This window comes from Narcine bancroftii, chromosome 2 (genome assembly GCF_036971445.1).
Source record: "Narcine bancroftii isolate sNarBan1 chromosome 2, sNarBan1.hap1, whole genome shotgun sequence".
NCBI lineage: Eukaryota > Metazoa > Chordata > Chondrichthyes > Torpediniformes > Narcinidae > Narcine > Narcine bancroftii.
Genome location: NC_091470.1, coordinates 60107809 through 60132573, shown reverse-complemented (window position 1 = coordinate 60132573; position 24765 = coordinate 60107809). Strand labels below are relative to the sequence as shown.

Here is a 24765-nt window from a genome sequence, read left to right as displayed (position 1 = left end):
GCCAAAGACATTGGGGACTGCATCCACGGACTCTATGAACTGCAGCACCTGTTCTGGGGGTGGGGGGGCGGGGTCATGTGGCGGCCTGCAACTGCGGAGATCGGGCCGGTACAATGCATGGTAATAAACAGCGGCCTAACTCACTAACGCGACCCTAGCATAGCAAACTAGCACGGCTGGAAGCTGGGGCAGTACAAGACCAGCAGTCCTAAAATGGCACTGGCCGGCTAACAGAACACCAGGCTGGGGAAGAAGGATAATCGTATGCAAGAATGTTCCCACATCCCATTTTTGTTATTCATGCAAATGATGTCACCCAATCAATCAAACAGCAGGAACTCCAACTGTATAAAAGGAGCATTTCCAGCCTCAATAAAGTCAGAGCTTAACCTCCCGCACTGCAAGTGTGTGTGTTTCTTCGTTGCAGATGGCTACAAAGAAATTTTTAAAAATATTTTATTTAAATTTCCATACATGCATTAATATCTAGATACAGAAAATATCCCTCATACATCTCAAATCAGTAATACATAGTATTACATACCTACCCAAACCACTCCTAGCACTTCCCCCCCCAAATAATAATAGCCCCAAAAATGTAAACAAACAGTACTGACCAGGGTGGGGGGTTAGTGGCAGCGCTGAATGGTGGGGGTTGATAGTGGCACTGGGAGGAGGGTAGTGACACCAAGACCAGCTCTAATGAGAATGTCGCCTTTTATTTTGCTCACTGCTGCCACCCCGAGTCTGGCCAGAACATTACTGCACTGGTTTCTTCATTAAACTTTGCAGCAGACTGGATAATAACAAGTCTGAAGGTTCAAAATGCCCCCTTTTCCCTAACTGCCCCCTTTTCCCTCACCACCTGCTTTGGGAATCACTAGTCTAGATTCGTATTCCCTTTTGCAATAGTGTATACCAGCAGAAATAAACTTCTTAATAGATTTATTACAAATCAAACTTTCTATTTCACTCCTTTCAGCCAATAACATTGTTGACCCAATTTATCCTGCAAATATGACTTTATTTGATAATAAAATATTGTATTATTTTGTATCCCATATTTATTTTTCATTTGCTCAGATGGGTTTAAATTTCTCCATTCAAAACCATCCATTATTCTCCTAATTTCTTTGCTAGACCAAGTATTAAAAAGTCGGTTGTTCATTGTAAAGGGAATAAGTCTATTTTGAGTCAATGGTATTTTAGGTATCTCATAATTCCTCATTCCCATTTTAACATTTACCTTGTTCCATATATTAATCAAATAGGAAATTTTTGTAATGGGATTATAAATGTTTTAAGATTGTTATGAAAGGGGACAATTAATGCCATTTGAGCAACTGAGAAATAAATATGGAATAACTCAAAACACTTTTTTGTTATTTTCAATTAAGAGCATATTTGAGGGATAAGTTAGGACCAACCATGTTGTAACCTAGTTGTACTGAAGTAGAACTTCTTATTAGGAGAGGAATTGTAAAGAAATTTACATCTATTATATACTCTTTATTGCAAGTAGGAACTCTTAAGCCTGGAGTTCATAAATCCAGACAGATGGGAATTAGATTTGAACATTGTAATTGATGAACAAAGATGGGCAGATCTATGTAGGGATTGTATGACTAATACTATTAATGTAAGATATAGATTAGTTCAGTATAATTTTTTTCCATCAATTATATTTTACACTACAGAAATTGAATAGATTGAAATCAAATTTATCACACCAATGTTGTAGGTGTGGTGAAGATGTAGGAATTTTTATGCATTCAACTTGATCTTGTCCGAAGGTAAGACTTTTTTGGGTGAATTTATGGAATTTTTTTGGGAACAAATTACAGGTGTCATATTTCAACAAAATTCACATTTATTTCTATTGGGAAATATTGAAGGAACAAGACCTAAATTAAAATTATAAATAGGAATTTGTTAAAGTTGCATTAGCGATGGCAAGGAAATGTATTGCAGTTACTTGGAAATCAGATATGTTTGGGTATGGTAAAATCGAATGCAGAAACTCAAGGTTGTATTCCTTTGGAAAAAAATTACATATAGTTTGAGAAATAAATATCCTATCTTTTTACAAATTTGGTGCACATGTACCCAAATATTAGGTTTAAATTTGTAAAACTTTCCTTCCCATGCCTATGGTCCTGTGAGAATCTCTTCTGAATTATGTTCATTATTTTTTTAAGCGTGTTGGGCGACATTCCTACATACAGTCCTGTTAGTTTTCTTTCTCTTCTATTTTATATAACTATATTGTTTTTATATTGGTTATTTTGAGGGATGGGGGTTTGGGAGGTTGTGTAACTAGCATCATGTATGTAATTTCTAGTTTATTTTTGGAATGTGTAGTATTATATTCTTGATTACTACATGTATGGAAAATTTTTAAATATATTCAAAAAAAGAGTGGTTTACCTTTATCCTCCTGAAATCCACAATTGTCTCCTTTGTCTGGTCTATGTTGAGACTCTGGTTGTTGTTCTTGTACCATTTTATGAGCCTCCCAGACTCCTCTCTGTAAGCCAACTTATCATTGCTGACAATGCGGCCAACTGCTGTTGTATCATAGACAAACTTGATTATTCTGTTTGAACTAAATCTGGCAGCACCGGCATGAGTCAGCAGCGAGAACAACAGTGACCTGAGCATGCAGCCCTGAGGTGCGCCACTGCTCAGTGGGACTTAAGATTTTGCTGGCAACCTGGATTGACTGGTCTTTCTGCCAAGAAATGCAGAATCCAGTTGCAGAAAGGGCTGTTTATTTGCCAGTCTCTGGGTATAATTGTATTGAACCTTAAGTTGAAGTGAATGAATAGGGTTGCATATGATGCATCATTCTCTAGTTGGCTCAAGATGGAGTGGAGAGTCAATGCTATAGTATTATCTGTGGATTTGTTTGGATCGTATGCAAACTGGAATGAGTCCAATGTTGTCAAGATGATGGGATTTGATTCCATTACTAGTCACTCAAAACAATTCATGATCGTAGAAGTTGGTGCCACTGAGAGGTAGTCATTTAGTCCAATTACTTAGGCACCAGGATGATGATGGCTGTTTTGAATCCTGCGAGTACAATGGGCTGCTTTAGTGAGATGTTGAAGATGTCTGTCAGCTGGGCTGCACAACACCTGACCGGGTATGTGGTTGGGTGCTGTTGCTTTGCGTGTGTACACCCAGGTTAGGATTCACCTCAAATCAGCCATAGGCCATGCAAAGTGCCTGCACTTCAGGAGGAGAACCCATTAGATTTATTATTTTTCAGCTGATGCTAATGTGCTTCTTTGAGACCATTTTTACACATGACCTTTAACGTTCTACCAGAGCTCCATCAGCATGTACTATTTGAAGTTTCTGATAGAAAACAAAAAGACTAGGCTACAGTGAGTAAAGTAACATTAACAAATCCACATTTAGAGTACATTAAATGATTGTCATTTTGTTTATAATTTTCAAAGGGCAATAGCCACTTTAATGCCAGTTGAGATGATCCTAACTTTAGTACTGGAGTAGATTTGTGTTCATTTGTTTCATATTAGATGTTTAATGTGAACATGTAAATGAGATGGTCATCTTCAAGCTTGATTTGAATCTTGCAGGTGAAAATCTGATATCTAATCATTCTCTGTCACATCTGTTTCTGTTTCTAAGATAGTAATATTAATGTCTCACAGAAATGGACGATGAAGATTGTGAAAGGAGAAGGACAGAGTGCTTAGATGAAATGTCCAATCTGGAGAAACAGTTTACTGATCTAAAAGAACAGTAAGTCTGATTTATATTTTCCAATATATTTATTCCTTTTGAACATAACCACAGGATAAAATTTCCAAGTTATTTGGTATTGTTTCTAGTGTCAAGTAATTAGAATTGTTTAGATTTAATACTATTCCTATAATGTACAGAAAGCAAATTGGTATGGAGAGCCAGGAAATTCCCTCACGACAAGATATGAGCTCCAGTTTTTATGACCTGCTTATAACACTAAAGGTCATCTTTCAAAATTATTACCATTTCTTCTGTAAAATATTTTCTACTTGCTTACATATGATAAAGCACATTGGATTTTAACAGGTGTTTGTCAATTTTGTATTCAACTGTTTTGGTAGTTCTAATCTCAGAATCCTCAAATTATAAAATAATACTGCAGAATTGATCAAGGTTGTCTCACTTGTATGAGCCTCTAATGTTTGTAGTCAAGGCTTCCTGATTATGAAATTTCTAATGCTAAGTTTCTATCAGTTCTGACCACCATTTAAAATTCTATTTAGTGTCCTGCAAACATTTTTGCCATGATGCTCTATTTGTATTTTGCTTTACATGCTGAAACATTTCTCATTCAAGATGAAGCATTCTCACAAGTGTAATTTTTCTGAATGATCAATACTGGATTGGATTTCAAGAAATCTCCATTTGAATTGGCCGATCATCATTTTATCAAAGCCTGCAGCAGTAAAAATTGTTTCCTGCTACCCTATGCCCATTTGAGTTTTAATCTTTACTACAATCATTATCTAACTTGTAACTGAAATATTTCGAACAGCATTTAGTGAGCCAGGATGACTTGATGAACCAGGCAACAGACTACAAATTAAAGTGTGTAAAGAACAATCATTGGGGGGAAAGTCAGGAAGTATTTCATTACCCAATTTTCAATCACTGTTGGGAGCCTCTTATTCCATTTGATGCTGAATGAATTCCATACATCTGCTTTGTCTCATATTCCTTTAAAAAAATAGGTATCATTGCATCAGGAAAAACCTTTGTCTTGGATGTAAAATTAATTGGCTAAATTTCAATTACTGGTTTTTTTTTGTTTCACGTTATTAGCAAGGCCAATATTTATTATCTTGGTGCAATTAATACCTACAATCCATTTTGTAGATATTATAAGTTTGATGCTCCTGTGATTAAATTAATTATTGTTTAACGATATGATGAAATTAATTATTGTTTAATGATAGAAAGGGTAGCAACCAAGGGAAATACTTTGCTTTGTATGGAGTTGACCTTTTTGAGAATTGCTGGAGCTGTACTCAATGCCTCCAAGTAGCAAATATTCTATTCAATCTTGACTTGTGCCTTGTCAACAGTGGGAAGGATTTGGGTGTCACTACAATTACTTGTAGTGTCACACAGCATGGAAACTGGCCATTAGAATCACTGTGTCTTCCAGTGGGACCTAATTCAATGTTTTCATACTTGGCCCATCGACTACTTTTCCCAGGCAATTGAAATGCAAGTCAAGGTATTCCTGAAATATCATCATTGATTGTGCTTTCACCAGCCAGTGTGTTCCAGATGCTTGCCACTGTCCAGGTAAAAAATGTTCCCTTTGGGTCACCTCCAAATCTCTTTCCTCTTACAGTAAATCTATATCTTGTAGGTTTACACGCATCTGATATAGGGAATAGTTTCCTCCAGTTCCCCCTTGAATCTAACCCCATGACTGAATCCCAAGATCCCTTTGTTTCTCCACACTGTTGAGATTCCTGCCATCAACCACATACCCCACCTTCACATTTGATCTTTCAAAGTGCATCATTTCACAATTATCCAGGTTGAACTCCATCTGCCACTTCTCCGCCAACTCGGTATCCTGCTTATATCCTGTTGTAAGCTGTGACAATCCTCCTAACTATCCACAACAACTCTAACTTCTGTAACATCTGCAAGCTTACTGACTCATCCTTCTAGTTTTTCATCCAAGTCATTGATGAAAATCATGAAGAACAGGTGTCCCAGAAAGGATCCCTGCAGAAAACTGATCTGCAGGCAGAATAGCTTCAATCTGCTGCCAAGCTAATTCTGAATCTACGTAGCCAAAGTTCCATGAATCCCATGCCTAATGATTTTCTGAATGATCCTACCATGGGAAACCATGTCAAATGCCTTACTAAAATCCATATGCACCACATCCACCACTCTACCCTCATCAATTTCTTTTGTCACCTTCACAAAAAAAATTAATTTTATCCTGCTAATAGTGCAGAACCAATTTATTTGAAACACATTAACCAACAATTGTAAATTTTAGTCTATTTATTCTTAAATATCATCTAAATTAGAACATAAGGTGCACTGAATTATTTACGATGAGCTTCATTTATTGTTGCCAACATCATCTCTTTGAATATATATGATCTGCCAAGCTTTGGGGCGCATTTAAATTGGCTAAATCCAATTATTAATGAGTGATAATAACTGAAAACTGCTTTTATTTCTAGATTATACAGAGAGAGATTAAGCCAAGTGGAAGCAAAGCTGGAGGAAGTTATAGCAGGAAAGGCTGCTGAATATTTGGAACCTTTAGCAACATTGCAAGAGAACATGCAAATACGAACAAAAGTTGCAGGTAAAAATTGTTTCAGTAAGTAATTTTTATTGTGAATGGTGGCTGGTAGTGATTTGTAGTATTTATATCCTGTAAATTTGGTGATTTGCAAAATTGATTTCTAAACATCATTGACTTAGTAGTTTTACACATATCACACCAGTTATGTATAGCTTATACTTAAAGCAAAGTTAAATTGCTTCTTTTTAATATTCACATTGTACTTTTGGATCAAAACTTGCTGATAAATTGGTAGTTTTGTGATAAACCAGCAGCTTTTACTGTACACACATGAAAGAACTTTAATGTTTGAATATGGATTGATGGTGGTGATGAGAGATTATTGTTATACATACAATGTACAAATGCACTGAAATTATTGCTTTCTATAGCTCTCTTTTTTCTCTCTTTGGCTTGGGTTCGCGGACAAAGATTTATGGAGGGGTAATGTCCACGTCAGCTGCAGGCTCGTTGGTGGCTGACAAGTCCGATGCGGGACAGGCAGACACGGTTGCAGCGGTTGCAAGGGAAAATTGGTGGGTTGGGGTTGGGTGTTGGGTTTTTCCTCCTTTGTCTTTTGTCAGTGAGGTGGGCTGTGCGGTCTTCTTCAAAGGAGGTTGCTGCCCGCCGAACTGTGAGGCGCCAAGAAGCACGGTTGGAGGCGATATCAGCCCAATGTGGCAGGCACCAAGAGATTTCTTTAGGCAGTCCTTGTACCTCTTCTTTGGTGCACCTCTGTCTCGGTAGCCAGTGGAGAGCTCGCCACATAACACGATCTTGGGAAGGCGATGGTCCTCCATTCTGGAGATGTGACCTACCCAGTGCAGTTGGATCTTCAGTAGTGTGGATTCGATGCTGTCGGCCTCTGCCATCTCGAGTACTTCGATGTTGGAGATGAATTCGCTCCAATAAATGTTGAGGATGGAGCGGAGACAACGCTGGTGGAAGCATTCTAGGAGCCGTAGGTGATGCTGGTAGAGGACCCATGATTCGGAGCCGAACAGGAGTGTGGTTATGACAACGGCTCTGTATACGCTAATCTTTGTGAGGTTTTTCAGTTGGTTGTTTTTCCAGACTCTTTTGTGTCGTCTTCCAAAGGCTTCTATAGCTACACCTGTACATAAACTACATTAACAAACAATAAGTATAACTTTATCATGAGATTCACTTGTGCCTTGAATATGCTGATTTCAGTTGGGACAGCCTTTTTAAATTCAGTGGTGTTAATGCTGGAAAATTGGCAGGCTACCTATGGAACAGGATGCACAAGTGCATTCATTTCAAGGGATATGTTACAGGTTGAAATGAGAAAGGCAAGAATAAGCTCAGTTACATGGTTTAAGTTTTTTTGTGCTTTAGGATATATATTTTCAAAATTATCTAAAGCATAAAATTAAAGGTTTTTGAATGGTCATCAGAAGCGATCATAAATGTTCCAAAAGTTTGATAGTGTAGCGGCAGCTACATTGCTAACTGAAATAACACACAACCAGGCAGGTTGAGCTCAGTGAGCAGAACTGATTGATTGCAGGCTGCCTGGCACTCCCAGCCCAGACCTGGCTGAGAACTGCGCTGGGGGCGCTGACGTCACCAGAGCATCACGTGGATCCCCAAACGCGGGCTTCTGAGTCCGGTGCCGAGGTCGAAGGGGAAACCCCCGACGACGCCATTTTGGCCGGCTGCCCCGCCGCGTGTGTTACAAGCGGGGCCGGTTCGCCTGCCTAATGGCGTGCCACCACACAACCCCCTTCCCCCAGAACCAGCGCCGGTGTCCTTTTTAGTTGGGCGGCCTCGGTTCTTGGGCTGAGCCACAACTACTGGTTCGATGGGGTCGAGGTGTGCTGTCTTTAGCCTGTCCACCGTAAACAGTTCCCTCCTACCGCCAATGTCCAGTGTGAACGTGGACCCTGAAAGCTGGACGACTTTGTACGGCCCTTTGTAAGGCCTCTGCAGAGGTGCCATAGACGGGCCTCGCCGAATAAAAATGTATTCCATGGAATGCAGCTTGCTGGGGATGTAAGAGGCTCGTGTGTCGTGTCTGGGAAGCGGTGGGGGTGCGAAGGAGCCCAACTGGGCCTGGAGATGGGGGAGTAGTTCATGCAGTGACCGCTGGGGTTTGTGAGGTGCGTTGACGAACTCACCGCGTAGTGCTAGCGGTGCGGCATAGACCAGCTCAGCTGATGACGCCTGTAGATCTTCTTTGGGTGTCGAACGGATGCCCAGGTGCTCCCAAGGCAGTTTGTCCACACAGTCGGGACCGGTGAGGTGGGCCATAAGTGCCGACTTAAGGTGGCGGTGTAGTCGCTCGACCAACCCATTGGCTATGGGTGATAGGCAGTGGTGTAGCTCGATCTCTAGCCTGTTGGCGAGCTGTGCAGAGTTGAACTGGGCGCCCTGATCGCTGGTGAGGTGATTCGGGACGCCGAACCGGGCGACTCAACCGTGCAACAGTGCTCGGGAGCAGAAGTCCGTGGAGGCGTCTGGCATCGGGATCGCCTCGGGCCAACGAATGGTGCAGTCCACCACCATGAAAAGCTAACGGTTACCCCGGGAAATGGGTAAGGGCCTGAGAATGTCCACGTGAATGTGGCTGAACTGTTCCCGGACGTGCTCGATCTCCTGTACGGGCGCTCTGGTGTGCCTGTGCACCTTGGAAAGCTGGCAATGGGCGCAGGTTCTGACCCAGCCCGCAATCTGCTTCTGTAGCCCATGCCAGACGAAATGCTCTGCCACCATATGTACTGTGGACCTGATGGAAGGTGCGAAAGGTCATGGATATGGTGGAAGATTTGCATGTGTCACTGCTGGCAACCACTGGCTGCGGGGTGCCCATGGAGACATCACACAGGAGGGTGCCCTCACCGCTAGGAGCCGGGAGGTCCAGGAACTGCAGGCCCATGATGGCAGTCCTGAAGGCTTACGTCTCCTTGTCGGACTTCTGGTCCCGGGCGAGCTGGTCGAAGTCAAGGCCGGGTGTCAGCATGCAGATGGTCGGTCGTGAGAGTGCATTGGCGACCATGTTGTCCTTCCTCGTCTTGTGCCGAATGTCAGTGGTAAACTCCAACACGAAGGAGAAGTGATGCTGCTGGCAGGCCTACCAAGGATCCTTTGCCATGGTGAGCGCCTGAGTGAGGGGTTTGTGGTCGGTAAAGATGGTAAAAGTCCTTCCCTCTGAGAAATGACGGAAATGCCGCACCACCTGGTACATGCCCAATAACTCACGGTCGAAGGCACTATACTTGCGGTCTGGTGGGCGAACAAGCTGGCTAAAGAATGCCAGTGGCTTCCACTGTCCATTCACTTGCTGCTCCAGGACGGGGCCGATGGCTATGGCAGAGGCATCGACGGAGAGCACCATATGCAGGTCGGTGTGTGGGTGGGCAAGCATGGTAGCCTTCGCGAGGACATCCTTCATGGCCTCGAATGCCCTGCAGGCCTCGAGTCCAGGCAAGCGTTTTGTGTTTGGCTGCCATGAAGGCGAAGAGCGGCTGCATGATGAAACGATAATAGAAGTTGAACATACCCGCGAACTCCTGCAGCCCCTTGAGGTTATCCGGGGATGGGAACTCCTTGATTGCGGCGACCTTCATAGCGGCGGGCGTGGCTTCCTTCGGCCGTGATGGTATGGCTCAGGAACTGCATGGACTCTTTCCCGAACTGGCACTTGGCTGGGTTGATCGTGAGACTGAACTCAGCTAGTCGGGAGAAGAAGTTGCGCAGATGGACCTTGAGTTGCACCTGATTCCTGCTGGCAACAAGGATGTCGTCCAAGTAAATCAAGACGAAATCTAAGTCCCTGCCCACTGAGTCCATAAGGCGCTGGAAGGTCTGGGCTGCGTTCTTGAGCCCGAACTGCATGCGAAGGAGTTTGTAAAAGCCAAAGGGGGTGATTATGGCCGTCTTGGGGATGTCCTCGGGGTGCACCAGGATTTGGTGATACCCACGCACCAGGTCAACCTTGGAGAATACCCTCGCGCCATGCAGGTTGGCCGTAAAGTCCTGGATGTGAGGGATCAAGTAACGGTCAGGAACTGTCGCCTCGTTGAACCGCCGGTCGTCTCCGCGGGGGCGCCAGCTGCCAGAGGCTTTCGGGACCAGGTGGAGCGGTGAGGCCAAAGGGCTGTCGGAGCGCTGAATAATCCCCATCTCCAGCAGATGCAAAAACTCTTCCTTCACCACCTGGAGCTTATCAGACGGGAGCCGGCGTGCCTTGGGTGGGGATGTGATGGAACACCCCGTGGCGCAGTGAGGCAGTAGAGAACTGTGGCTTGAGGAGGGCCGGAAACTCGTCCAGTCTACGCTGGAACTCATCCTTGGGCATGCTGATCGTGGCCATCTGCGGCTGCTCTGTGCGGGAAGCGTTGAGGCGTACGGCCTGGAAGGTACGGGCATCTACCAGGCGCCTATCTTGAATGTCAACCAAGAGTCTGTGAGCAAGGAGGAAGTCGGCACCCAGGATGGCAGTCGGAAGGGGCGAGAGGGTGAAAATCCACGAGAACTTTTGCCGGCCAATCTGGAAGTGGGCGGTCTTGTCTCCATATGTCCGGATCTCCGATGCATTGGCTGCACGGAGGGGAGGTCCTCAAGGCCAGTTCCTGGACTCGATGGCTATTTTACCTATTTCCTGGACGCTGATCTGGGCCCCAGTGTTGACGAGGAAAAGTCGGCCGCTGACTGAGTCCCGCAGATGGAGAAGATTTTGTCCCTGGCCAGCCGCCGCAGCCATTAACAGCGGCTGGCCTGCTCGTTTCCCTGGAATGAGCAGGGCTGACGACACTTCCGAGCCTTGGCTCCCCAGCATTGGTTTTAGAAGCAGAGGCCCGGAGCAGATGTCATCTCTGGTTTTGCTCTTTGTGGCCCCTGTAGGGACCGGGTGTTCTAATGCAGCGCTAGAGGAAGGTTTGGGGTGGTCATGCCCGTGACTCACGACCTGCTGGACTGCTGAGCCCTTCGGGAATCGCTTGAGCCATATCTCTTGAGCCTTCTGAGCAACCTTCCTCAGGTCAGCAAAGCTCTCTTGGGCCAGTAGCGGCTGGATGTCCTCAGGCAGATGGTCGAGAAAGATGCGCTCAAAAAGTGGGCAGTTGGTGTGATCGCCCATGAGTGCGAGCATCTCGTCCATTAGTTCAATCGGGGACCTGTCCCCCAAGGCGTCGAGATGCAGCATCCGAGTGGTACGCTGGCACCTGGATAGTCCGAGGGAGCTGGTGAGCACCTGCTTGATGGTCCCGTATTTATCTTCCGCGGGTGGGTGTTGAACGAGGTGCAACACACGTTTGGCGTTGGCCTGGTCCAGAGCCAGGACCACATGGTAGAACCTGGTTGTGTCTGATGAAATTTGGCGGAGGTGAAACTGAGCCTCTGCGTGGCTGAACCAGGTCTCCAGCTCCTTCACCCAGAAGTCAGAGAGCTTGACGGCTATAGCACTGATCGAAGGGTCGCTTATGTTGGGTTCAAAGGCATTTGAACCTGTGGGGTTACCAATTGTAGCGGCAGCTACACTGCTAACTGAAATAACACACAACCAGACGGGTTGAGCTCAGTGAGCAGAACTGATTTATTGCAGGCTGCCTGGCTGGCCTTATACTCCCAGCCTCCGGGACCTGGCTGAGAACCGCGCTGGGGGCGCTGACGTCACCAGGGCGTCAAGTGGGTCCCCAAACGCGGGCTTCTGAGCCCGGTGCCGAGGTTGAAGGGGAAAACCCCGATGGCGCCATTTTGGCCGGCTGCCCCACCGCGTGTGTTACAAGCGGGGGCAGTTCGCCTGCCTAACGGGTTGCGCCACAATAGCTTTGAAGATGACAAAGATAGTGGCATGGTTTTACTGTCAAAAGATTTCCTCAGCTGTTTTGTGGGCAGGATTTGTTCTGGCCCATCTGCATGATCCCATTGAATCTCGCCAGGCCGAAGCACTGTTTTGAATCTTGCTAATTTTGAGTCTCAGGCACATTTTAGCAAGTTTGGACTTGTAGGTCTGAGCACATCATTGAAGAAGTAATTTTTTTGTTGTGTTAAGCAAAATCAGATCCAGTGAGCATCTCCATTCCAGGGATTCAGTTTGAGAAAAAAATATTTGGTGACCAATATGACATTTTCTGTAAATTATATTACTATTGCTCCAATATTTTCATATTGCGTGCAAATGTCTGATTCATCTGCATACTACAGTTTGACTGCTGAGGTTTGGATGGGTTTAAAGTGTCAACCTTGGAGGTTGCACAATTAACAAATATATCTGGTGATTTCCTCTTCTTCGAGAAGTTTATCGGAATGACATACTTCATTACAGCAAAGATTGGAAAAATATGGCAGTAAGGTATTGGCTTTGTTGTAAACTTAATAGGATCCTGACTGGTGTGCCATCATCAGACAAACTTGAAATGGAAGTGATTCCTTGGGCAGTGAAATTTGAGGAGGATATACCACGGTTTATCAAGATTGATAGATTCAAAGTTTTTAGTGAAGTTGAAATGTTTCCTGCACTTTTTTGGATGTATCATAGGGTGAAGATCATTCCCACTATGCCTGTGTCAAATTGGGTTCAAGCCATCAATGACTCGCATGAGAGGATGGGGCTTTCATTCAACATTAGAATGCTGAAGGTTTTCTACTGATCTGCTGTGATTACCCTCATAATTAACGTTAATGGCAATATTCTGGAAAATCTGGATTACTCCCCAAATTTCAGGGGCCAAACTAGTTAATTGAGGAAAAGGGTATTTGAAGATCAAAGCCTGAAACCTGGATCAAAACTAACAGCCTAACAGGCATCAATGATCTCTTTCTTGTATGTTTCTGAGGTTACGCTACCTATAAGCAGGAACTTCAAGATGTAGTAAAACACTAGGTATCCAGCACCTATGGGGATTGGTAGATAAGTGAATTTTCTGGTTGGTTGAGGTTGCATGATTGGAGAACTAACGGTGAGGCAAAATAATGGTGAGGCACACCAATATTTTACCTATTTCCACAGTTTTTTTTACCAGTTGCTTGAGGCTGCTGATTGTTTGAATTCGAGATTACAATTTTACTGTAGTAGAAAGATACCATCAATACTGTCCATAGAATCTTTCACCTTACAAACCACCACCCTATCAGGCATCTCCTATCCTTTCTGTGGTAGGTCCATAGTCCAAAGGGGAATCCTAAGAGGAAAATTCCAATTTGAGATAATTGAATACTACTGAGAATGAATGTAATATTTAAGAAAGTTTGTGTTTTTCAGTTGTGGCTATTTAGTATTTTTCAGATAAATTGTCATAGTGATGTCATATTTCATTTCTCAGATATGTATGGTATTTCAATAAACTTAAAGAACCTTGTGTGATAATTTAAAAAAATGTAACAGTAAATAATTGGTTTTTTTTCAGTTCAGTAGTTTTTAAAAAGGTAGCTTCAAGAATGCATAAAAGAGATGTCCATTGTCACCCTTTTTATTTGCATCAGTGATTGAGCCATTGGCAGAAGTAATTAGAATTGATAATGAAATTAAAGGATTTGAAATAGGTAATAAGGAACATAAAATTAGTTTATTTGCTGATGATGTTATAGTATATTTAGCGAAACCAGAAATACCTTTAAATAAGTTGAATGAGAGATTAAAAGAATATGGGTTAGTATCAGGTTATAAAGTTAATGTTGATAAAAGTGAAGTGATGCCCATGGTGGATATGGATTACTCTCAATGTAAAAGATTGACAAAATTTAAATGGCAAAATGAAACAATCAAATATTTAGGAATTAAAATTAATATAAATATAAATAATTTGTTTGTTAAATTATTTGCCATTGTTTAAAAAAAATTGGAAGAGGATTTGAAAAGATGGAAAGATTTACCAATAATATTAATAGGATGAGTGAATTGTGTTAAAATGAATACTTTTCCAAGAATGCAATATTTATTTCAATAGAGAGAATATAAGAGTTTTTTAGGATTTAAAAAAAACTTTTGATCAATTAAAAGTTTAATATAAACATAATAATACAATTTTTGCCTATTATCAATTAAAAATGTATTTTAAAAAAACTGGGAGCAGATTTGAGAACTCCCTAAAGAAAGTCAATTTGAAGATATAATAACAGATACATCTGTTGTTAAGAAATTTATTACTAACATGGATATAAAATTACAAAAACTGCAAAGAAAAAAGATCTTTATAAATCAAAAATGCGATAGGAGAAAGATGTAAATATACAAATTCAGGAGGAGATTTGGTCAAAATTATGTCAAGAAAGTATTATGAGTACAATAAATGTTAAATATCAAATGGTTCAATATCATTTTCTTCATCAATTATATTATACTCCATACAAGTTGAATGGACTTGATTCTAATTACTCAAATAAGTGTTTTTGATGTATGAAAGATGCATTCAGTATGGTTTTGTGAAAAAGTGGAAAGGTTTTGGAATGAATTGAGTATTATTAGGACAAATTATAAAGATAAAGTAAAAAAGGATCTAAGAATATTTTTACTTGGGGATATATATGAACAGGATACAAAATTGAAATTGGATAAATATCAAGAAATTTTTAAAAATATTGCAATAGCAACTGCAAAGAAATGAGTAGTGATATCATGGAAAGATGATAAAGTGTTATTAAGTAGATGGTATAGTGAGATGTGAAATTGTATATGTTTGGAAAAAATTGCATGTAGTTTAAGGAATAGAGTTGAAATTTTTTATAGTATTTGGAGACCATATCTGGATTTTATGAATAATTTTCTGTCCACCTCTTCTACCTTATCCATTCCTCTTAATTAGAAATTTTAATAATAATTAATTATTGTATATGCTAGTATTATTGTATAGGTATTTTATTTTCTTTCTTTTTCTTACTTTTGGGTGGGAGGGGGAGTTGGGGAGAAAAAAATATAAAAGTTTTTTGTATCATTGGATATAGATATTTGATGAATGTTTTATTCATTGGTTTTTTTCTGTAATAATAAAATAACTAAAATTTTCAAAAAAATGCATAAAATTTTCAGTGTTCTTAAAATGTAGTGGTTTTTCTTAATCACTGTGTGCTTATTAGAGGTGAGTATTACAGCTAGCAAAGATAGTTTCATCTCAGTTTAATTGTACTCGACTTCTGACCTACATGAATTGCATCCAGCTGCACATTCGAACAAAACTTTTTGAAAAAATCTTTATTAAAACTTCTGTACAAGTACATATTTTGTATTAAAAGTACTGTATACAGTGTTCTCCACTCCCCGCTGGCAGCCCGAAGTCCCTGCTCCCTACCAGCAACCCAAAGTCCCCATTCCCCGACTTACAACCAAACCAAGTTATCACCAATCCTTCGATTCTCATTACGGTAATAAGTCAGGGACTACCTGTATTTTGAAGCTTGTGTCAAGAGGTAAAGAACTTGGGCCCAAGATAGAATGCACATCAAACTATCTGATCAGCAGTAGAGTAGAGTGGTTTGATTTTATGAATCACATGAGTAGCTACGGAAGTGATTCATTTTGCCAATCTGGCTCTTCTTTCAAAAGAGTTGTGCACCATTTATTAGCCTGAATTCAGCTGAAGTTTTTCTGGGAAGCTGTGCACAAATCTGAAACAACTTGGAGGTCTGATGCTAAATCATTTGATCTCTTCCATTGATTCCATTGACATACTGATATACTGAGATGAAGGGCTGAATGCATTTGGTCTTTCATCCTTCAGCTTTACAACAGGGCTGGCTGACATTTGGATGAGAACCCCATTTGTTTGAATTGGGTCATTGCCTCTGTGAAAAAAGTAAAAAATGTTTTAATTATTTGTGAAACATTTAAAGTACATTATTGTATTTTGGTTGTTGTTATTTTCAATAGTTATTATTTTTAATTGTTATTTTTAATCTATCTGATTAAATTGTAGATGATTGTCAGATATTTAAAAACTGTTCAAAACCCTTTAAAGTTTTAGAGATGAAATGTGAAGTTTAAAATGTCAAAATATTGAAAAAAAAATGAAAACACAAATGGTTTCAACCATTAAAATGATGGCCTTCCACTAAGCCCCTTGTCTCTTTATCTACAGTCTTAAAGCCATTGGAATCTCAGACCAAGCATAGGATCTGAAACAACACACCTCCCTGCTTCAACAATGAATGTAATGCTGAGATTTTGTTTTGCTGTTTAAACCAGTTGAAGAATTAATAAACAGTTAGCTTTCCAAAATCTGTTTGGCCCAATTGTTCTTGTAGGTATGAGCAAAGTACTGTACTATGTACTCTAACTGTAATAAAGCAATAGAATTGATTTCAGTGTCACCAGTGTAGGAGAAAGTGAAGGAAGAGATATCTATGGTCTTTGATTACTTTGTAATGAATATTGCAGAAGCTATTGCATATCATCAAGTGGGAAGGTGATTATTATGATTAGCATTTAGTTTTTTTTTGCTTCTTACCCCCATCCATCCTAATTACACCACGACTATGGAACCTAGACTTGGTGAAATTGCTTTACAACATTTGCTCTATCTATTTATGTTGCAGAATTATTGCTTTTGTTGAGCTATGAAGTCTGTTTCAAAACAGTTGTGAAACATGAAAGTGTGCGGACAGTGTGATTGGAGTAAAAATACACAGAAATGTTAAAGAAACTCAGCCAGACTTGCAGCATCCATAGGAGGTAAATATATATTATTGACCTTTCAGGCCTGAGCCCTTTTTCAAGGTGAAGAAGGCCTCAAGCCCGAAACATTAGTAATATATCTTTACCTCCTATGGATGCTGCAAGACCGGCTGAGATCCTCCAGCATTTCTGTGTTTTTCCAACACATTATTCAACATTTATTAACTGTTTTCAGAGTGAAGAAGGAAGAATAGAAAAGCAATGTTCTTTGCTTTCCAGGCCAAATTTATGACAAAAAAATAGTGTTTGGGAACAGCATAAAAGAAAGTTGATATGAAGAGATGCAATTTAACTATTTTAGTATTGTTAAAGAACCACCAAAATTTATGAAAAATAGATATTTATTTTAAAATCCATCAGATTCCTTAAAATATTAATTTACAGTACAACCTTCAATGAAAACTGCAGTCAAGGAATAATCCAAAACAAGTTTCAGTGAAAATAATTAAAAAGAGCCACATTTAGTGATCCATGAAAGATGGAGGAAAGGAATGGTTCAATTTGACAATTTGTGGGCTTACTTGTATGTAATATTGATTATGATTTTGTTACGAGGCCAGAGGACCTTAAAACCCAGCAGCAATAGATATTCAGCATGACAAACGGTTACTTAAACAAAAGTTGTTTTTAATTATCTTTAAACATGAAAACAAAATCAAACTTTAACTTATCTCTATTAACTCAACTAACCCAACTTAACCCCCTTCTAATTCTAAGCGCACCTGTATGTAATGTGTGTGTACATTTAGAAATGTTCTTTGATTCACAGTCCAATCTCACTTCTCATTCCTCCATGTTCACTGGTTGCAGGCAATTCTTATACTATGCACAGAATTTAACATTTATGAAGTTCACCAGGCTTTGGTGCTTGAAAGGTAAATGGTTACCACTTAGGAAGGTTCTTGTCAGTGTTCAGAGAAAGATTTGTTGTTCGCTGCACACAAATTGATTCCTTCTAATCAGCCACATTAGTGTCTTGCCGAAGAAACTTGCCCCATCAGGGTTTTCCAGATGATAACCTCTTTCTTTCAGGTCACCACAGAGTTCCTTTTTGTTTCTCTTATTTTAAGTGAAACATTAGGCAGCCAGTCCTCTCCTCTTGTATGGACCACAAGGGCTTTGACCAGGCTGAACTAAGTAGTCACAACCCATCTTCAAAATGGATTTTTCCCAGCTGCTGCTGAACTGTAGAACTGAATTTTCTCTCTCTTGCTCTCCCAGAGAAGAGCCTGTTTGACTCCCTCTCTGCTTGCAAAACCATATGATCCTCTTAAAACAGCAAACTGCACTCAGACAGCCTGCAGCTCTGAATCTAATCTTTCATCTGTTGGTTTTTCAAAACAATACTGCATTAGTGAAGTCCCTTGGACACTCTTCAAAGTTTTGCAAAGGTACTCAGAGCCAGGCCTGTCTGGCTTGAGCAGAGTTCCAGTATTTTAAATTATCTGCTTTGAAGTGTTTGTATGTGACCTACACTGAAAAAAACCTCCCACACTTTATCTCCTTTAAAACATATCTATATACAATATAAAATACAACATAATCTGTCGCAATTTTGAGTTTCTGATTTGAAGACAACCTGATGTCACCCCATCTGAAAAGATTTTTTTTTTGTGTGGTTACAGGTATCTACAGAGAGCTCTGTTTAAAAACTGTAAAGAACCAATATGAATGCGAGGTGCAGGCTGCATTCCAACACTGGGAGGTAAGTAGTAGTTAACTGTAGCAGATGCTCCTGCCATTGCAGCAAGTTGCTTGGTGAACAAGAAATGGAACAGCCACAAAAATCTTATGGATACTAAAATGGTTGAAAGAATGAGTGCTTTGAATGAAAAGGGTTACCTCTTGACTTCTCACTTTGTAACACTTGCAAAGCATGTCAGGGATGCGTTTAAATACTTTCCACATATTTGAAGGAATATAGATCTAAAACTCAGGTCAAAGCAGTCCACTTGATTGACATGACATTCCAATTAAATCAATCCACTTCTCTACCAGTGGTATATACTATCTAGGGATGCACTGCACCATCTTGTCAAGACTATTTTTTGACAACTCTTCCAAAATTGGTGATCTCTTGCACATGAATGGACATGATCAGTGGGCACACAGGAATGCACTATATCCAGGTTCTTTCCATTCCATTGATCACCCAAGACTAACTTTATTATTATTTGGTCAAGAAGCATAAAACTTGCATTTCACTACTTGATAATATTGTGGACTGCTTTAATAACATGGATTGCAATGCTTCAGAAAAGATCATCACATTTTCAACATCAGCAATAAATGTCATGCACATCCTGAAAATTAATGGAAAAAATTATAGCTGCACGTGAAATAAAATAATTATAAATGTTGCAAATATGCTCTGCTCCTTACTAGAGTGAAAAGTTGCTTCTGTATGACACTGTACAGAGTGAACTGGAGGAGCGAATCCGGCGACTTGAAGAAGATCGGCACAGCATTGATATCACTTCAGGTATGTCTTTCAATTGCAAAGAAATTTACTTGAACATCATTTCATGAAACCTAGTAAATTAATACTTGGTTTGTAGACTTTTCAGTCAAGATACTTGAAAAGTTCATGTAAATATCTTCAGCGAATTGTGAAATTTCTGCTTCAGTTATGCCTTCATGGATTGAATTCCAGGCCTCTCCATTTTTGTGTGTGAAGAATGTTTAAAATCTACATTCCAGAATCTATGATCTTACTGCTGAGAAAAATAAGGTTTCCTGTTCACCCTGCCTGACTTTCTCATTATTTTATACATCATAATTTAAATTTCCCCACAGCTTTGTACTAAAAAAAAACAACCACTGTCTAGCCATTCTTTCCTTGTTACTAAACATTTTCTAGACTTGGCAATTGTCTTATTAATTTATCCTTTCTTTTGTTATGCTGTCACTTCTTTCTGTAATATATTGACCAGACTTGTACATTATATAAAGCCATGGCCCAAACACAATTCTTGCATGAACACCACCTCAACTTTATCATCCTATGCCTCCACCAATAAAAACAAGTATCCCATTTGCTGCATTAACCATATTTCTGCATGGCCTTCTCACCTAGGGATTCATCATCTGGTTCTCCTGAATCTCTGTTTCTCTACAGTTCTTTGATCCCATCATCCTCTTCTAAGCAGATGTACATTTCTCATACAACTTTCTCATTTTCAATCATCTTGCCAATTTTGGATAATCTGCAAACTTCTTTAAAACAGCCTCTTTATTTAAATCCATATTTAAAGAGGTTTATTATTCTACCTTGTGGAGCCCCAATGCTTCACCATTTATTTCACCCACAAAACCAACTTTCCAAGGTATGTTATGCAGAACCAAATGTTAATATCCCTTATTGTTCCATTTTCACTTTTTAAATTATAGTGACACTTTTGGAGGAAGAAGTGTTAGAATGCACAAAAGTAACTTTTCTAAGGCTAAATTTCCATATTATTTTTGATTTGCTGATGTATTATAATGGAGATTAGGGTGTTGCAGATAATAGAGAAAGAATGGGGTAGAAAATAGAGTGAAGTGAATGCTAATAATAGTACAAGTGTGCGAGGATCAATATCATATTCCTGCCACTGGCCAATTTGTTTTTTGGTGGGGCGGTGGGGGTGGGGGGGTGGGGGAGGGAGAGAAAGTGGACAGATGTGAAAGGATTGCTGTTTTGGTAGTTGAGGTTAGCATTGTTGCCATGTGAGGGAGAACTGGTGGGTCTTGCCAGATGCTTGCTGCTACATTACTCTTAAGTGCCAACCACTAGACTGATCCCAATAGAGGAACTAGAAGAACTAGCAGGAGAAGTGATCCCTTGTCTGCCAAAGCTGGAATGAGAGAAGCACCTGGAGCTGGGCCTTGCTGCTGGTAGTCCTACAGCAGTGAGGGACTTGTGCTGTCTGTCAACAAAGTAATCTTTTACAAATACTACCAAGGAGAAGAGTGAGAACCTGATGCCTGAGGGACACCCAAAAGCAAAAGAAGGAAGATGTGCCGAATACTGCCATGCAAATGAGGAGAAAGGGAATAGTGTGCATGATGACACTCATAATTTGATTTTTATTTAAGTGGCCAGTCCTTCTCTTGATTAAATCTCCTATACATTATAACTTGTGTCTTTCAGAGTTGTGGAATGATGAACTGCAATCCAGGAAAAACAAGAGGAAAGATCCATTTAGTCCAGACAAAAAGAAAAAGCCTGTAGTTGTCTCTGATATCCTTTATAATTTTTTGGTAATCTTCACAATACAACAGGAAAGTGGATTGGTAAATAGGTATATAAAATAAATCTTACTGACTGGTATCCCTTCAGGAGAACTAATAATTTTGCAGGGCATCTGAATTGGATGCATATACTTTGGTTTATTTATTGTATGAAATGATTCTTTATGGTAATGGAAATGAAAATTAAATCTTTTTTAAATTAATTGTTTGTAATTTTACCTTTAACGATGTTTTGTTCCAATCATGCAGCAATTGGTTCTTCACTTTACAGATTTTGGAGAGAATTGAATTGACTGAGATTTTGGAAATTTCCTTAACTGGCAAACGTCCTTTTGTAGTTTACATGTTGCAAGATCTTGATATACTTGAAGACTGGACAACAATTAGGAAAGTATGTTCTATTATATGATGTGCCCATAATACATATTTGACTTTGAGAAGTATTAACTCTGCTTCTGAATAATATGGCATTTAAAGAGGGTTTCTTTGCATTTAGACATACAACATGATAACAGGCCCTTCTGGCCCACAAGCCAGTTTGAAGGGTGGGAGGAAACTGGAGCACCCGCAGGAAACTCACGCAGACACTGGGAGAACATACAAATCCTTACAGATTCGAACTCTGGACACTGGTGCTGTAACAGCATTGCACTAATTGCTAACCGTGCCACTTTTTAAAACCATTAAATTTGCACAGCCTATGTTGCTATTTTAAGACCAAGCCCAGGAGATATGACTGCAACAGATAATGTTGTGAAAGCATTCATTTATTTGATTCTTTTTAAAAAAATTTTAAAATGATGTTCCAGATTGGAGAAATATGATCCAATAATGCTTTGAGGGATTGATTAGGTATTACTTGAGCCAGACATACTTGAGCAGTTAAAAGAAAATATTTTCTCAGAATACTGTTGAAGGCCAAGAATTTTTTCTAATTGTGGATGAATAATAATTGTGGCATATACCATATAAGGCTACCACCCCACATTTCCCCCCCCCCCACACCCCAATTTCCCCAAGGAATATTAAGAATTTTTAAAATGAATTTACGGGTAAGCAGAATGTTTTTAATTACATTTTCCCTCGCTTTGCTGTGCAGCTTCTCCTCGGCAGGCCGTTCAGGCATGGGATCCCCACTGGCAACCCACGGGTGTTGGCAGTATTGGTGAGCGGGTTCCTCCTGCACCTCTTGCGTTGCTGGCAAGGGATGCCATGGTCAACCTTCTCACCGGGGGAAGTGAGCAGTGGCAACGGCTCTAGAAAGCACAGTCACCCAAGGGAAGATGGCCTGGGCATCTGCATGCCTGCTACCTGGACAGCCGCAGCACCTTTGTTGGGCTTCTTGAAGCTGGGTGAATAGCCGGCGACCTGCTCAGCGGCCATCGTGGCAATGCCCAATGGACAGCATGGATTTACCATCGGGGTCAGGCAGCAATACCGGGTGGACAGCGTAGGATCATACTAATTTCAACTTTGCATACAAGACCCGGGGGGGGGGGATATCTTTCAGCCAATTTTTGGGAAAAGAAAGTGGTTCCTATATGCCATCAAATAGAGTAATTTGTTTCTCACCTTTTGGATAAGGGATTGGCTCTTGTGAGAACCAAAACTAACTTGTATTGCCCCAACCATGAAATATGTTATAGGGTTATAAAAATTAAATCTTTTTTTAAAATGTAACCTAATTTCTTTATCATAATTCACAATCTTCTGTGGTTGAAATTTGACATTAATATATTCTTTGCTAAAATGACACAGGCATATGGCCAAGGCAGGAACCTAACCATTCAATTCAAATAAAATTGTATAATTTGTTCTAATATTTTTGAATTGCTTGCATTTAAAAATATTTGTTTATTTGTCACATACCAACTTGATGTTAAGGTTTTATATTGTGAATGTAGAGCCTTGAATGGAGGAACAGAGTAAAAAAATGTCTTAACACAATTACTTCCAACATTCCTTTTGCTTGATTAGCAAATTTGTTTAGCCATGTACAAATTTATAAGAAAACAGAAAAGATTCAGCAACTTGAGCAACATTTGCCCATATACTTTTGAGTATACGATCTTTCATCAGCCTTGAAGTTGTTAATAATTTACACTTTTAAGCAAGTACACAGCCAGGGAAGGGGAAAAACCTTGAAACCCTGGCATGTAGACAGTTTCCAGCACTTTGTAATCTTTATTCGGGTTTTCCAGTCTCTGCAGTGCTTTAGTTTTTTTCTTGACATTCTTTGACTGACAGACACTTTTCCATGGCTCAAGTACTGTTTTATAAATTCTGTTTTGCAGTTAAAACTTTGTAGAGTTATTCTACTGTTTTCTCCAAATCAAGAAGGCTTACATAGAATTGTTTAATAAATCTAATGGCTGGGCAAAATAGAGGGTTCTTCGTTCATTCCCTGAAATTTAACTGTTTATCTGATCATTTGCAAGCACTCATGTCTGTCAGGGATCAGGGCTTCAATTGCAAAGTTGTCTGAAAATTTGAAACCTTTTGGGGGAAATTGTGCTAAATATTAACATTTTGTAAATTAGATATAAAATTGCTTCCCACTGAATTTTTCCAGATTTTGATTTACTGCTTTGTTGTTTTACCATGGCAGAGATCAGGATAAGGCCATCCTTAATTTTGTATTATTTTAGCAGATTTCCAGGATTTCCAGGATTTATTTCACTGGCGAATTTGAGAAGAGTCCAGGATTCCAAAAAAAAGCTAATCCTGGTCAATGATGTAATATACCCAAGTTACATCTTGGGCCTGATGTATCCTCTGCTTAACAATCTGATTTATCCAAATTAATAAGTCAACTATTTTAATAATTGAATTAAAAATGTATACCACTGAAGATGGCTACCAAGTTCAATGTACTTATGGCAAAGCATGGTGCTGTTTTGCTTTAAATTGTGTTAATTTGTTCTTATACATATCCATGATTTGTATGATTGGAAAAGTTTGTTGAAAAAACTGGGTGGTTTCCTCATAAACCTGGATATGGTTATTGAGAAAGCTTGTACTTACCCTGTAAGTTAGTGCAACTCTTCTGATGGAAATCACTTGCATTAAAACTAACAATGTCAACTCACTTGAAATGGTGCCTCTCAATTCCCAATCCATGAATTGGTTTTGTACTTCAAGATTAGGATTTTTGTGGGTTGGTGTTTTTCAGCTACAACAAAAGATAATGCTGTCAAATAGAAGATGCTAATGCATTATTTGAAAAGGGATTTTACCACTACTCTGGCCACCATTATGTCCCCGTGTAACATTTCATCAGTAATAGCAGGATTGTTCTCTCGAATTACTTAGCTATAGTTGCTCATCAAAAGTCATTCAATTTGTTCCACTTTTAATGTTGTGCAAATTTTCTGAACCAGAATTTGTAGTGCTCAGAAAGCTGCACTTTTGGCTTATGAGAATAGCACTTCAATATTCATCCTTTCCCCAGTCCTGCAGAGTAATATCTCCAAATCCAAAGGTGAAATGCTAAACTTTGTGAGTAACTAGTGCGGGAAGGATGGGGACTCAAAAATATTCAAAATCTTCTAAGACCCTT

At 40.0% G+C, this 24765-nt stretch overlaps 1 protein-coding gene across 2 annotated transcripts in view; it reads left to right on the top strand.

Annotated features, from left to right (window-relative positions):
• brms1la (BRMS1 like transcriptional repressor a) overlaps positions 1-24765 on the top strand; it is a 49338-nt gene that overhangs the window by 7441 nt on the left and 17132 nt on the right. Inside the window, exons 2-7 of one of the 2 annotated variants that reach the window (XM_069916810.1) lie at positions 3684-3774; positions 6237-6364; positions 18599-18678; positions 19359-19455; positions 21106-21195; positions 21533-21597. In XM_069916810.1, coding sequence (XP_069772911.1) covers positions 3684-3774; positions 6237-6364; positions 18599-18678; positions 19359-19455; positions 21106-21195; positions 21533-21597 — 551 coding nt within the window. Of the gene's footprint in view, positions 1-3683; positions 3775-6236; positions 6380-18598; positions 18679-19358; positions 19456-21105; positions 21196-21532; positions 21598-24765 lie in introns of both variants that reach the window. The other variant, XM_069916809.1, reaches the window with a different exon arrangement.